At 36.6% G+C, this 14217-nt stretch overlaps 1 protein-coding gene across 2 annotated transcripts in view; it reads right to left on the bottom strand.

The window, feature by feature from the left end:
- Nucleotides 1-14217, bottom strand: part of SPPL2A (signal peptide peptidase like 2A) — a 52533-nt gene that overhangs the window by 26839 nt on the left and 11477 nt on the right. Inside the window, exons 2-6 of one of the 2 annotated variants that reach the window (XM_034660986.1) lie at nt 10131-10250; nt 9627-9809; nt 8862-8951; nt 8252-8385; nt 2481-2632 (exon numbers count right to left, since the gene is read on the bottom strand). In XM_034660986.1, the coding sequence (XP_034516877.1) occupies nt 2481-2632; nt 8252-8385; nt 8862-8951; nt 9627-9809; nt 10131-10250 (679 nt within the window). The remainder of the gene's footprint in view (nt 1-2480; nt 2633-8251; nt 8386-8861; nt 8952-9626; nt 9810-10130; nt 10251-14217) is intronic. The other variant, XM_034660985.1, reaches the window with a different exon arrangement.

The raw sequence follows: 14217 nt of genomic DNA, 5'->3' as shown, positions 1-14217 counted from the left end.
TTTTTAAAAATGCAGCTTAGGGATGAGAACTGACATCTATCTTAGACATTAACCATGTTATTTACATTTTCCTATGGTGGAAATTATCTTTAATTATTTGACTGGCAGTAAAACCAAATTCATTTAAACAAACCACTCTGTTATGATATGAAACTAAGGTAGTTAAAATTCACAAATATTTTTCTATATTAGCTATACTTTTTTGAAAATTATTTAAAATTATATCTGAGCTCCTTATTCTTAAAAAGGGGGAGAAATTATTGTACTCTAAAATAAAATATTCATTTTCTTAACTTTCTCAAAATTTCACAATGGAAATGCAAATTTTACCTGAATTTTTCAAATTCCACTAAATTTCAGAAAATTATAACTGTTCCATAAGGTGAGAAAGAGAGAGTAATCCAGAGACAGTAAATCAGGGATAGCCACTTTCTTTCTTCTTCTTTTTAAAATCAATACAGCTTTTTTACATCTTTAAAATGTCACAGGAAAGTCTGAAGAATGATCCAGCATTTTGCTATTTCTGTAGCTGGACAACTTAGATCTTATTCATGAGTCTGCAGAATTGTTCGTTTTTCAGAAACACAGATACCATCCAAAAAAAAAATTTTTTTTTTTTTAAAGATTTTATTTATTTATTCGACAGAGATAGAGACAGCCAGCGAGAGAGGGAGCACAAGCAGGGAGTGGGAGAGGAAGAAGCAGGCTCATAGCAGAGGAGCCTGATGTGGGGCCTCGATCCCAGAACGCCGGGATCACGCCCTGAGCCGAAGGCAGACGCTTAACCGCTGTGCCACCCAGGCGCCCCCCAAAAAATTTTTTGATATCCTTGTTTTTAACTGTTGGCCACCTTCTAATTGGTGAACTTGGACAAATTACTTTTTTAGTCCCTTGTTATTATTTGTTATTACTAGCTACATATGGTAATGTGAGCAGTAAAAGAAAGACAGTCAAAGACTGCCAAGTTATGTTTGGTAAGTCATCCACCAAAGGTCGCCAACCCAAGTTTTAAAACTTAGGTAGAAAGCATGTTCTTGAGACCCTAACGGAGTTTTAGGTATTTCATTCAATGTCATAGTATACTAGGAAAATGATTAGGCATGAGAAAGCACCTGATTAATATAACCATCTTCAGTTACTTACTTAAGTTACTTCATGACTTAATAAAATGGTAAGGGGAACCTTAGCAATTTGATATATTTCATATATTAAAAATGGCAGCAACTTTAGCCATTATGAACCATGTGGAGGTACATTAAATCTTGCAATATCACATAAGATTTTGTAAGGGTCATAATTAACTCCCATGTCCCAGGATAACCATGAAGTTTAACGATGTTCCTCCTACATAAAAAAATACTTTTATAAGCACGCTCAACTTTTCAAATACCGGTAAGTTTAAGAAAATTTTTCAACAAAAATGAAAACATGCTTTAGGGTAGGATAGAGGAATCTCTTTTTTCTATCAAAGACCACTAATTAACTGACTGAGGGTCAGACACAAACAACTGAAGGCTAAGTATTAAATCAGAAAAATTAGCTGCACAATGACAATGTAATACAAATAACTATCCTAGTATCTACTCTCCCAGCAACAGATTGAAATATGAGTGACATTCAAATAATTCTTTTTTCTAATTGGAAATATATATCATAGGTCTAGTTTTTAATGCTGCCACAGGACAGGAGAAATTGGACAATAAGCTGAAACTAACCTGAGTGCATCAGTTTTCTAGTCCAGAAAATCATGCTAATGTTCTCCAAATAAGCATTGTAGCCTGTGGTGGTTTCTACAAAGGGTTTTTGCTAATTCTTACCAGGGACACTTCCCTCTTCCTTGGTCCCCTTCTGTTTGTGCTGTGCATTGACCAGAGATGGCAAATTTCCATTCTTTCAGACCACTAACAGGACTGGAAAGGGGATGGGCAAGCCCTTACAGTTCCTACCTCTACCTTCTTAAAGGAAAAGTACCCATTATTACTTAGACCACAGGCAAGTACTTGTCTTTAGATGTAGTACGATCTCGACTGTTTACACAAGTAAAACAAAATTTGAGCAATACATCTTGATTTGCACACTGACAAAAGAACAAAGCACACTTTGGGGGTAAGCAGAGGCAATAAATTAGTAATTTGAATAATCTTCTATTTTGTGGAACTAAATATAGTCACCAAGAAGTCCTTAGTCTGCTGCTTAGATACGGGGCTCTCCAGCTTCGTCTGCAGAGATGGAGACGTAGGGGCCACAGCAATTCTTTCAAGTCATCCATCAAGAAGTGTTCTTATCTCAAAGATAGAATATTTTTAATCTGAATATTTTTTATCCCAGAGTGATGGGGATCTAACAATTCTGACAGTTTAGAAAGTTAACATCACTTTTAAATTATTTGCTAAAGCTTTCTGGGTATATATTTTAAATCTAGTGAAGTAAATAAAAAACTTGCAGGCCAAAAGTAGCAAATATAAAATATGACTTCTTACCCAACCATTTGTAGAAGAAATAAAGTAAGACCATCATAACACAGCACACGACCACAAATATTACAACCGTTAGAGGACTAAAAGTTAAATATTCTTCCTTCTTTCTTCTCATTTCTCTGTCTTCAGTGTTTGTCACTGCCTTCATGCTCTCCCTGTATAAACATACACAGGAACTTCAGCAAATCTCTGCCAAGTACAGTTATTTTTAAAATCTATCTCTAATACCAACTTAAATTTGTTTCTGGCTACAAAGTAATATACTTTAAAAAACAGCACGCCAAACAGAAAATAACCTAGAAAGTAAAAGGTCCCTATAATTCTACCCTCCAGAGATGACCTGTTATTAACCACTAACTTTTGAAACGGCATTTTTTTCTGGAAGTGAAATTGTTGAAATAGATGATATTTATCATATAAATAAATTAATGTCTGTATGTTTCTATAATCTAATTTGAAAACTATATTGATGTAATAAATTTCAGATGATAACCAGTTTCTTTTAACACACTTATTACCAACTTACAGAGAGCTAAGTACTTCTAAAATTAGCTTCTCTTAAATGTAAACACAAAATTCTTTCATTCAACTAAGTACTTACTGTGCCTGTTCTGTGCTCATCAGTGTATTATGAAGGATTCAAAGGAAGTTCGAGACATAGCTTTGTCCTACCTTGAGTTAGGATAGCAAAATACTGTTTTTAATTCTCTCAACAACCCTTGCTAATCACACAGTTAATAAAAGGCAGAGATAAAAGTTGAAGAGGAAAGAGTCAGTAGTGTCCTTTGTTGAGCAGTCTCTGTTCTGTCATCTTACGGTCTCCTCCCAGCTACATGGAACCTACTACATACTCTTCCACCTCCAGTCCCTTCAACTCTGATCTACTAAACTCTCATTCCCTTGGAACACACCGTGACCTTTCTCATCAGGTCTGGGCTTAGTACAAACTTTAGGTTAAAAAAGTTTATTTCTGTCAAATTGTACGTTTGCCAGACTGCTTATTTACCAACACACTACTTTCTTATTAGAAAATTGTTAATTGGGATGGTCACTATATTAAGCACCTGTGACTCTGGGGAGGCTGCCTGGGAAAAGAGCACAGAGAGGGTTTGGGGACAGTCACACTAGCACATTCCAGCAACTGCAGGGCTGGGTGACAGAATATTAGATAGAAGTGTCAATGAAACTAATATCTGAGTGGAAAAAGGCCCCAACTTTTGGTATCTGTCATTGTGAACAGATACATTTAAAGCTATTTTTATTATACTGAAAAATTTATATATTCACACATGTCGTAATGAAAGATTTATATATTATTATTTAGTATACCAGTTCTCCAGGTAGAATGCTTTAAAGGAAAATATAAGGGTACCTGGGGAGGCTCAGCTGGTTATATATCTGCCTTTGGCTCAGGTCATGATCCCAGGGTCCTGGGATTGAGCCCAGGTCAGGGTCCCTGCTCTCAGCCTGTTTCTCCCTCTCCCTCTGCTGCTCCCCCTGCTTCTCCCTCTCTCTCTGCTGCTTCCCCTGCTTGTGCTCCCTTGTGCTCTCACATTTAAATAAATACAAACTTTTAAAAAATAAATAAAGGAAAAGATAAATCTGGCAAAGGAAAAAGCACAGGCAATTTTTGGAAAGGAAATGTACTAGATTTCTATCACATAAAGTACTATAATTCATCTTTTAAAAACATTATACTCCTAATCAGCTCAAGAACCACATAAAATGGAAAGCTAAGCTTTCTTTAATGCTATCTTGAGTTTATGAAGCTTGAGGACCAATGATTTCATTATAATAAGACTTTAACTCTCTACTAAAAAGTTCTCCATGGAACCAAGACACCTTTCCCTTTTGCATAAGGTATATCTTTTATTTGACAGGGTAATTCTGAGTTATGAGTTCTGGTTCTGCCAAATTTTCCCTTTCCTAAGCCTATTCTCTTTTCCTTCCTCTTTTTAAAATATTTTATTTATTTATTAGAGAGAGAGAGAGAGAGAGATCTCAGACTCCTGAGATCATGACCTGAGCCGAATCCAAGAGTTGGATGTTCGACCGACTGAACTACCCAGTTGCCCCTCTCTTTCCACTTCTCTTTTAATTTAACTCTCTCTACTTGCTAAATGATAGTATTTATCTTTGTTGTTTAAAATTAAGATCTAGGGGCGCCTGGGTGGCACAGCGGTTAAGCGTCTGCCTTTGGCTCAGGGCGTGATCCTGGCGTTATGGGATCGAGCCCCACATCAGGCTCTTCCGCTATGAGCCTGCTTCTTCCTCTCCCACTCCCCTTGCTTGTGTTCCTTCTCTCCCTGGCTGTCTCTATCTCTGTCGAATAAATAAATAAAATCTTTAAAAAAATAAAAATAAAATTAAGATCTAATTGACATATAACATTAGTTTCAGGTACACAACATAGTGATTCAGGATTTGTATATATAACAAAACGGTCACAATCAGTAAACATCCATCACCACAGTTAAACACTATTTTTTTCCTTATGATGAGAACTGTTAAGATCTACTCTCTTAGAAAGAAGGGCCATATGCACCCCAATGTTCATAGCAGCATTGTCCACAATAGCTAAATCGTGGAAGGAGCTGAGATGCCCTTCAACAGATGACTGGATTAAGAAGATGTGGTCCATATATACAATGGAATATTACTCAGCTATCAAAAAAGAACGATTTCTCAACATTTGCTGCAACATGGACGGCACTGGAGGAGATAATGCTAAGTGAAATAAGTCAAGCAGAGAAAGACAATTTTCATATGGTTTCACTCATCTATGGAACATAAGTAGGAAGATCGGTAGGGGAAGAAAGGGATAAAGAAAGGGGGGGTAATCAGAAGGGGGAATGAAGCATGAGAGACTATGGACTCTGAGAAACAAACTGAGGGCTTCAGAGGGGAGGGGGGTGGGGGAATGGGATAGGCAGGTGATGGGTAGTAAGGAGGGCATGTATTGCATGGTGCACTGGGTGTTACATGCAAGTAATGAAGCATCAAACTTTACATCGGAATCTGGGGATGTACTGTATGGTGATTAACACAATATAATAAAATAAAATTAAAAAAAAATGAAGTAGCAGAAAGAGAAATTAAGAAAACAATTCCATTTACAATTATACCAAAAATAATAAATATACCTGGGAATATACTTAACCAAAAAGGTCAAAGACCTATACTCTGAAAACTATAAAATAACACTGATAAAAGAAATTGAGGACAACACAAACAACTGGAAAGGTATTCCGTGCTCATGGACTGGAAGAACAAATATTGTTAAATAGCAACTTTGGTAGAGATGTGGAAAAAAGGAACGCTTGTGCACTACTGGTGGACATGCAAATTGTTGCAACCACTGTGGAAAATAATATGGAGGTTCCTTAAAAAATTAAAAAATAGAGGGGTGCTTGGGTGGCTCAGTTGGTTAAGCATCTGCCTTTAGCTCAAGTCATGATCTCAGTGTCCTGGGATCGACACAGGGCCCTTACCCCACCACCCTAACCTGGCAAGTGCTCGCTCTTTCCCTCTCTCTTGCACTCACTCTCGAATAAATAAATAAATAAAATCTTTTTAAAAAATTAAAAATAGAATTACATATGATCCAGAAATTCCAGTACTGGGTATTTACCCAAAGAAAATGAAAACAGTTATTTGAAAAGTGTCTATTACAGCATTATTCACACTAGCCAAGATACGGAAGCAATCAACCCCAGTTTCCATCCATAGATGAATAGATAAAAAAGAAGTGGTGTTTATACACACACACACACACACACACACACAATTGGATAGGATATTACTTAGCCCTAAAAATGAATGAGATATTGCCATTTGCAACAATATGGATGGACCTAGAGAGTATAATGTTAAAAAGTCAGAGTAAGACAGATACCATATAATTTCACTCATACATAAAATTTAAAGAAACAAATGAAGTTAAAAAACAAACAAACAAAAAGAAAGTAGAACAAAAAAACAGGCTTGTAAATACAGAAAGCAAACTGGCGGTTGCCAAAGGGGAGGAAGGTGCAGGGATGGGCAAAATAAAGGGGATTAAGAGTACATTTATCTTGATGACCAGTAAGTAATGCATTGAATTGTATTATACACTTAAAACCAATATAACACTATGTGTTAACAATACTGAAATAAAAATAAAAATAAAAAAATTCCATAATCTTGCAGGTAAAGAACTCCTTCTCTCCCAACCTGGCTATGAAGGCAACAAATTCTCCGTTTTTGTCCATCATCGTGTTTTATGAATAAAAAAGCTTGTAGGGGCGCCTGGGTGGCACAGTGGTTAAGCGTCTGCCTTTGGCTCGGGGCGTGATCCTGGCGTTCTGGGATCGAGCCCCATGTCAGGCTCCTCTGCTATAAGCCTGCTTCTTCCTCTCCCACTCCCCCTGCTTGTGTTCCCTCTCTCGCTGGCTGTCTCTATCTCTGTCAAATTAAAAAAAAAAAAAAAAAAAAAAAAAGCTTGTATGTACTCCTCTCCCATTTCCAATTTTCTTGAGGAGGAGCTTGCCCTGACATGTGTACAAAGCTTGCCTTGCTAACTCAAAGTGTGGTCTGTAGGCCAGCAAAATCGCTTGGGAGCTTCTTTAAAACATGGAATCTTAGCCCCCATCCCAAGTCTACTAAATCTAAATTTTCATTTTAATGAGATCTCTCTCAAGACAGTTTGTAGGCACATTACAGTTTGAAAAGCACTACTCTAGAGAAGTAACAATTTACATAAATAATTTACAATATATATAGAAGTACAGTGAGAATCTATATTAAATGGGAAAACATTTTCAATGAATCAGTAGCTTTGGGGAAATTATTTACAAAGTTTCACCAAATAATTAGAAAATGATCTTGGAATCTTACATGCTAGGCTTTACAAAGATTAATAATGAAAACAATGCTTACTCACATGAAAATATGTGACGGATATATATGTTGGAACATGTTTCCCAAATATGGAAAATATTTAAAGCTCAATACTCTAAAAACCTACGCTTGTTAAACCCTAAGATTTTTCTCTTAAGTCAAATTTTAGTATTTTAAGGAATTACAAGTAAGCTTAACTTCATTTAGTTGCAAATAAGCCCTTTTTAACGAAACCTACAGATCGATTCATAAGATGAATATATTGTCCTTAATGCATCAAATATGTTCTGAGCACATTTTAAAATTCAGAGTTACAAATATGAACTGATCCTTTCAAACACTTTTGCCTGCTTTCATCCAGAGCCAAAGGTGCGTAACTGTAAGAAGACCTGCTTTAGGTTGTTACTAAACAGGGAAATCTAAATTTTATGTAGATTTGGAATTCCTATATTTAAATTAAAATATGAACATGCTTCATAGCCTCAGAATCCCTAAAGCATTAAACAGGATGAGGTCACACTGTAATGACTGCTCTCAGGAGGAGCTGACACCCCCTGTCCCACCTTCTCTTGCTTATTTTCTTCCAATCCAAATAAATAGGCCCATAAAGACACCAAGTATCTTCATCTTTTCTGGGAGAGATAATTAAACAATTTTAAAAAGTCTTTGATGTAATTTCAATGCTAGCCTACCAGTAGGAGAGTTAGAGGAAGCTGTAACTCCCTTCCCAGTGGAAAGTTAAATGACCTACAGGAGGATAAACCTGCAATCCGATCTTAACAGCACTATATTCTGAGGTCAGGTAAATTTTAAATGTTGTTACATGATTAAACTGAGTATCAAACAATAGTTTTTAGCCATTTATCACAAAAACACTGAAGTTTAATTAAACTTACAGTTCTATTAGTCCACTCCAGTATCCTCCTAAGGCCACAGTGAACACAGCAATTACAAAAATAACCACCATAGTATAGTCAAAGTTAGGCCACGATGGAGAATACATTTTCACAGTAATGTTATCCCCAAGAGTCTGAAAGACAAAATAACAAAAAAACAGAATTAGTTGTCTTTCTCTTCCAGTGTATGGCAGCAACATTCCAATTTCACTCTGCAACGGATACTATGGAGTCAAGAACACTAGAATCATGTTTGACGACATGATGTATTCTCTTGTCAGAATTATGAGGCTATGCTTTGGTTTATTAAATCTTGAAAGTTCAGTGTTTCACACAGTCACATCCTGTTCAGGGATTTAAGGGTAAGATAAACGATATAACACAGAGACTGTTAGAGAAGTCAAAACAAACAAATATCCTTTCTAAAGTCAGGGCTTGGAAACACCTTGTGCTCACTGAGAGGTGAACTCTTCTCAAACAAAGACCTGATAGGCCTTTATACCTTCTTGTTAGCAAATGAAGCATATATAATTTAAATTAAATATCAGTGGTTAAAAGTAAAGAATTATACTATGTATAAACTTTGTACAGTATGTAATTACTAACTTACCTGCTTCATATCTATAAAGTCTTTGCGGCTTATAAATGCAATCAGTATTTTCACATCGTGAAATTCAGATTTGTTCCCTGAGGGAGGAAACTAAAAGAAAAAAAAATATTATGAAAACTCATGAGCTACTAATATATTTACAGAATAAAATATAAATTATTCCTTTAAATGTAAGTATTATATCTTTTTAAAAATTATAAAACAAAGTTTCCTATGTTCTTTCTTGATATTATAGTAAGTTCGCAATCTGGAATCCTTTTAGCATGAACTTAAACTGACTTACATACAGGTATATCATACATATATGTGTGTGTGTGTGTGTGTGTGCATATTACACTGAAGTTTAATTAAATTTACACACACACACTTGTTTCTAACAAAGTCTTGTCCACTGTAGGAACAGAAAAGAAATTACAAAGTTTTCCAATTAAATGCCTATCACAGCCAGAATGTTTATTTTATTTATTTTAAAATTATTATTATTATTATTATTATTATTATTTTTAAGTAGGCTCCATGCCGAGCATGGAGCCCAATGCACGGCTTGAACTCACCACCCCGAGATCAAGACCTGAGCTTAGATCAAGAGTCAGATGCTTAACTGACTGAGCCACCCAGGCACTCCCAGAATGTTAATTTTAAAAGAACCCTACCATCAGATTATTCAAAACTCAGCCCCTAAATACACACCAAAAAGATAGTTCAATACTTGCGAAACTTGATATGTATTATAAGCTCAAAAGTTATTAAAGTTTTAAAACTTACAAGGACACTGTTATTGGCAACCAACAATGCTTCAGCACCTCCTGTTTGTGCAATTCTGGCTTTTTCAAGAATATGGCAGGTTCCCCACTGTACTACAACTGCTTTGCTCTTTATTCCATCAGGTGGGATATCAGAGAGGTTGCATAGTGGTGTGGCAGTCAGATTCATCAAACTGATGGAAGTCTGGAAAGAAGAAATGTCTTTAACATAATAAACATCATATTTCACAAAAATGCATTCAGTGACAAGAGTACCAATATTGGTTTAATACCAGGTTCTTTTAAATTAGAAATATTTTATGACAACCAGGCTTTCAGGAAAGTATTTTAAAATTCCCTAACTTGTTTTTCCCACAGAGATAAAAATACTTAAGCCAAAACAATAAAATAGTTTATTGATCATCATATATTACAACTAGTTCACACGCTAAAACACAATAATCACTCATTCTCACCTTTCAATAATATTATGATTACAAATAAATAGTAACTGTGATTTACTTACCGCATTTTCTAGGGTATTCGGAAGAGCTGTCCAATGAGGGTTATATAGCATGCAGTAGTCCTTAGATGGTAAAGGTCTGCCATTTCCAAATGCATGCAGGATTCCTTCCTGAGCAGCTGTCTAGGACACGAACAATAATTTTCACACTGGTAATAATTTGGTTTGCCAATAACTAAGGATTTTAATAATGCTATTTATATATAGGTTTGACCACACTTCCTTAAGAGGGAAAGTCTTCCAATGAATTTATTTCTTCTTGTTCGAGGAAATACTGAAATTATACACATTCACCTAGAACACATTCTTTTAAGGAAAACAAGTCACTTTCTTACAGGGACACAATTATGGCCTTTGTTATAAGAGCTATATCCCACAGAGGATTGTTGCTATGCGATAACTTCAATACTCCCTTCACACCCTGAAACTTTCCCTCCTAATCTCTTATGAGTTATTACTTTATTGTTTATGTAGCATAAGAGAAAATGCACTTGAAATCCCTCAATTTGTCTTGCATGTCCACTCTCACCATTGTTATTTAAAATAGTACTGGAAGTCCTAGCCTCAGTAATCAGGCAACAAAGATGAAATAAAAGGCATCCATATTGGCAAGGAAGAAGTCAAACTTTCACTATTTGCAGATGACATAATAATCTATGTAGAAAACCTAAAAGACCCCATCAAAAATTGCTAGAACTGATACATGAATTCAGTAAAGTCACAGGATACAAAATTAATGTACAGAAATCTGTTGCGCTTTTTAAGATTTTATTTATTTATTGAGAGAGAGCACAAGCAAGGGGAGCAGCAAGCAGACAGAGAGGGAGGAGAGGGAGAAGGAGGCTCCCCGCAGAGCAAGGAGTCTGATGCAGGACTCGATCCCAGGACCCTGGGATCATAACCTGAGTTGAAGGCAGATGCCTAACCAACTGAGCCACCCAGGAGCCCTATCTATTGTCTTTCTACACACCAATAATGAAGCAGCAGAAAGAGAAATCAAGGAATCAATCCCATTCAGAATTGCACCAAAACCCGTAAGATACCTAGGAATAAACCTAACCAAAGAAGTAAAACATCTGCATGCTGAAAACTATAGAACACTTATGTAAGAAATTGAAGAGGACACAAAGATATGGAAAAACATTCCATGCTTGTGGGTTGGAAGAACAAATATTGTTAAAATGTCTATACTACCCAAAGCAATCTACACATTCAATGCAATCCCTATCAAAATACCACCAGCATTTTTCACAGAGCTAGAACAAACAATCCTAAAATTTGTAATGGAACCACAAAAGATCCTGAATAGTCAAAGCAATCTTGAAAAAGGAAAGCAAAGCTGAATGCATCACAATTCTGGACTTCAAGCTCTATTACAAAGCTACAGTCATCAATACAGTACGGTACTGGCACAAAAACAGACACACAGATCAATGGAATAAAACAGAAAACCCAGAAATGTACCTACAACTATATGGTCAACTAATCTTCAACAAAGCATGGAAGAGGGGCACCTGGGTGGCTCAGTGGGTTAAGCGTCTGCCTTCAGGTCAGGTCATGCTCTCAGGGTCTTGGAATCGAGCCCCACATAGCATAGGGCTTCCTGCTCAGCGGGGAGTCTGCTTCTCCCTCTTCCTCTGCCCCTCCCCCTACTTGTGCTCTCTCTCGCAAATATTTAAATAAAAATCTTTTTAAAAAAACCAAAAAACAAAGCAGGAAAGAATATCCAATGGAATAAAGACACTGTCTTCAACAAACGGTGTTGGGAAAACTGGACAGCAACATGCAGAAGAACGAAACTGGACACTTTCTTATACCATACACAAAAATAAATTAAAAATGGATGAAAGACCTAAATGTGAGACAGGAAACCCATCAAAATCCTAGAGGAGAACACAGGCAGCAATCTCTTTGACACTGGCCATAGCAACTTCTTACTAGATACATCTCCAGAGGCAAGGGAAACAAAAGCAAAAATGAACTATTAGGGCTTCATCAAGGGGTGCCTGGCAGGTCAGTCGGTAGAGCATGCAACTTTTGATCTCACAGTTGTGAGTTTGAGCCCCACTTTGGATGTAGAGGTTAGTTAAAAATAAAATCCTAAAAAAAAAAAAGGACTTCATCAAGATAAAAAGTTTCGGCGCAGCAAAGGAAAAACAAAACTAAAAGGCATCCTACTGAATGGGAGAAGATATTTGCAAATGACATATCTAATAAAGGGTCAGTATCTAAAACCTATGAAGACTCAACACTCAAATAACAAATAATCCAATTAGGAAATGGGGAGAAGACATGAATAGACATTTTTCCAAAGAAGACATGCAGATGGCTAATAGACACGTGAAAAGATGCTCACATCTCTCATCATCAGGGAAATGCAAATCAAAACTACAATGAGATACCATCTCTACCAGTCAGAATGGCTAAAATAAAAAACATGGGAAACAAAAGATGTTGGCAAGAATGTGGAGAAAGGGGAACCCTCTTCCACTGCCGGTAGGAATGCAAACTGGTGCAGCTACTCTGGAAAACAGTATGGAAGTTCCTCAAAAAGTTAAAAACAGGGGTGCCTGGGTGGCGCAGTCGTTAAGCGTCTGCCTCTGGCTCAGGGCGTGATCCTGGCGTTATGGGATTGAGCCCCACATCAGGCTCCTCCGCTGGGAGCCTGCTTCTTCCTCTCCCACTCCCCTTGCCTGTGTTCCCCTCTCGCTGGCTGTCTCTCTGTCAAGTAAATAAATAAAATCTTAAAAAAAAAAAAAAAAAACAGTTACCCTACGACCCAGCACTGCACTACTAGGTATTTACCTAAAGGACACAAAAATACTGATTCAAAGGGGCACATGCACCCCGATGTCTAGAGCAGCATTATCAACAACAGCCAAATTATACAAAGAGCCCTGACTATCAACTGCCGAATGGATAAAGATGTGGTATATATACAATGGACTATTAGTCATCAAAAAGAATGAAATCTTGCCATTTCAATGGTGTGGATGGAGCTAGACTGTATTATGCTAAGCAAAATAAGCTAATCAGAAAAAGACAAATATGGTTTCACTCATATGTAAAAATGTAAGAAACAAAACAAATGAAGTAAAAAAAAAGAAAAAGAAAAACAACAAAAAAAAACCCTCTTAAATACACAGAACAAACTGGTGGCTGCCAAGGGTAGGGTAATGAGTGAAATAAAGGGGAGTAAGAGTACATTTATTTATTTATTTATTTAAAGATTTTATTTATTTATTTGACAGAGAGACAGCCAGTAAGAGAGGGAACACAAGCAGGCGGAGTGGGAGAGGAAGAAGCAGGCTCCCAGCGGAGGAGCCTGATGTGCGGCTCGATCCCAGAACGCTGGGATCACGCCCTGAGCCGAAGGCAGACGCTTAACGACTGCGCTACCCAGGCGCCCCAAGAGTACATTTATTTTGATGAGCACTGAGCAATGTATAGAAATGTTGAATAATTATATTATATACCTGAAACTAATATAACATTGCATGTTAATGACACTTCAATTAAAAAAAAGAAATGCACAAAGAAAAATGTATAAGTATATTCACAATATCATTTGTTACAGAAAAAAAAGTCAACAACTTTCATTAATCACTAAGTCAACTTTCACTAATAAGGAGCACATTACATTATGAAATGAATAGTACATGGCTAGTAAAAAGAAAAATCTAGATCCACGTGTAGAAACAGATGTCCACAGTGAGAAAAGCAAGTTCTACAGAGATATTTATAGTGTAACCCTACTTTTTGTTTTAAGTAAGCTCTATGCCTAATGTGGGGCCTGAACTCACCACCCAAAGACCAAGAGTCACATGCTCCACTGACTCATTCAGGCTCACCAATGTAACCCAATTTTTATTTAAAAAAAAAAAAAAAAGTGACCGTCCCCAAGTTCCCTATATGTATCTGTACATTTATGTGAGCTAGAAGATGTGGAGACACACCAGGCCGTTTTAAAAAAAGAGAGAGAGAAAAACAAAGGCAAAGGTGACAGTGTGAAAAGTTTGGAGAAACTAAAAACGAAAAACACTCAAACAAAACAGAAGGGCATATAGTCCCTCTCCTCTTATCCTGGATC

The sequence above is a fragment of the Ailuropoda melanoleuca genome, chromosome 5, assembly GCF_002007445.2.
Source record: "Ailuropoda melanoleuca isolate Jingjing chromosome 5, ASM200744v2, whole genome shotgun sequence".
Lineage (NCBI taxonomy): Eukaryota > Metazoa > Chordata > Mammalia > Carnivora > Ursidae > Ailuropoda > Ailuropoda melanoleuca.
Note: the sequence above shows the minus strand (reverse complement) of the source record. Positions and strands in the feature narration are given on the sequence as shown.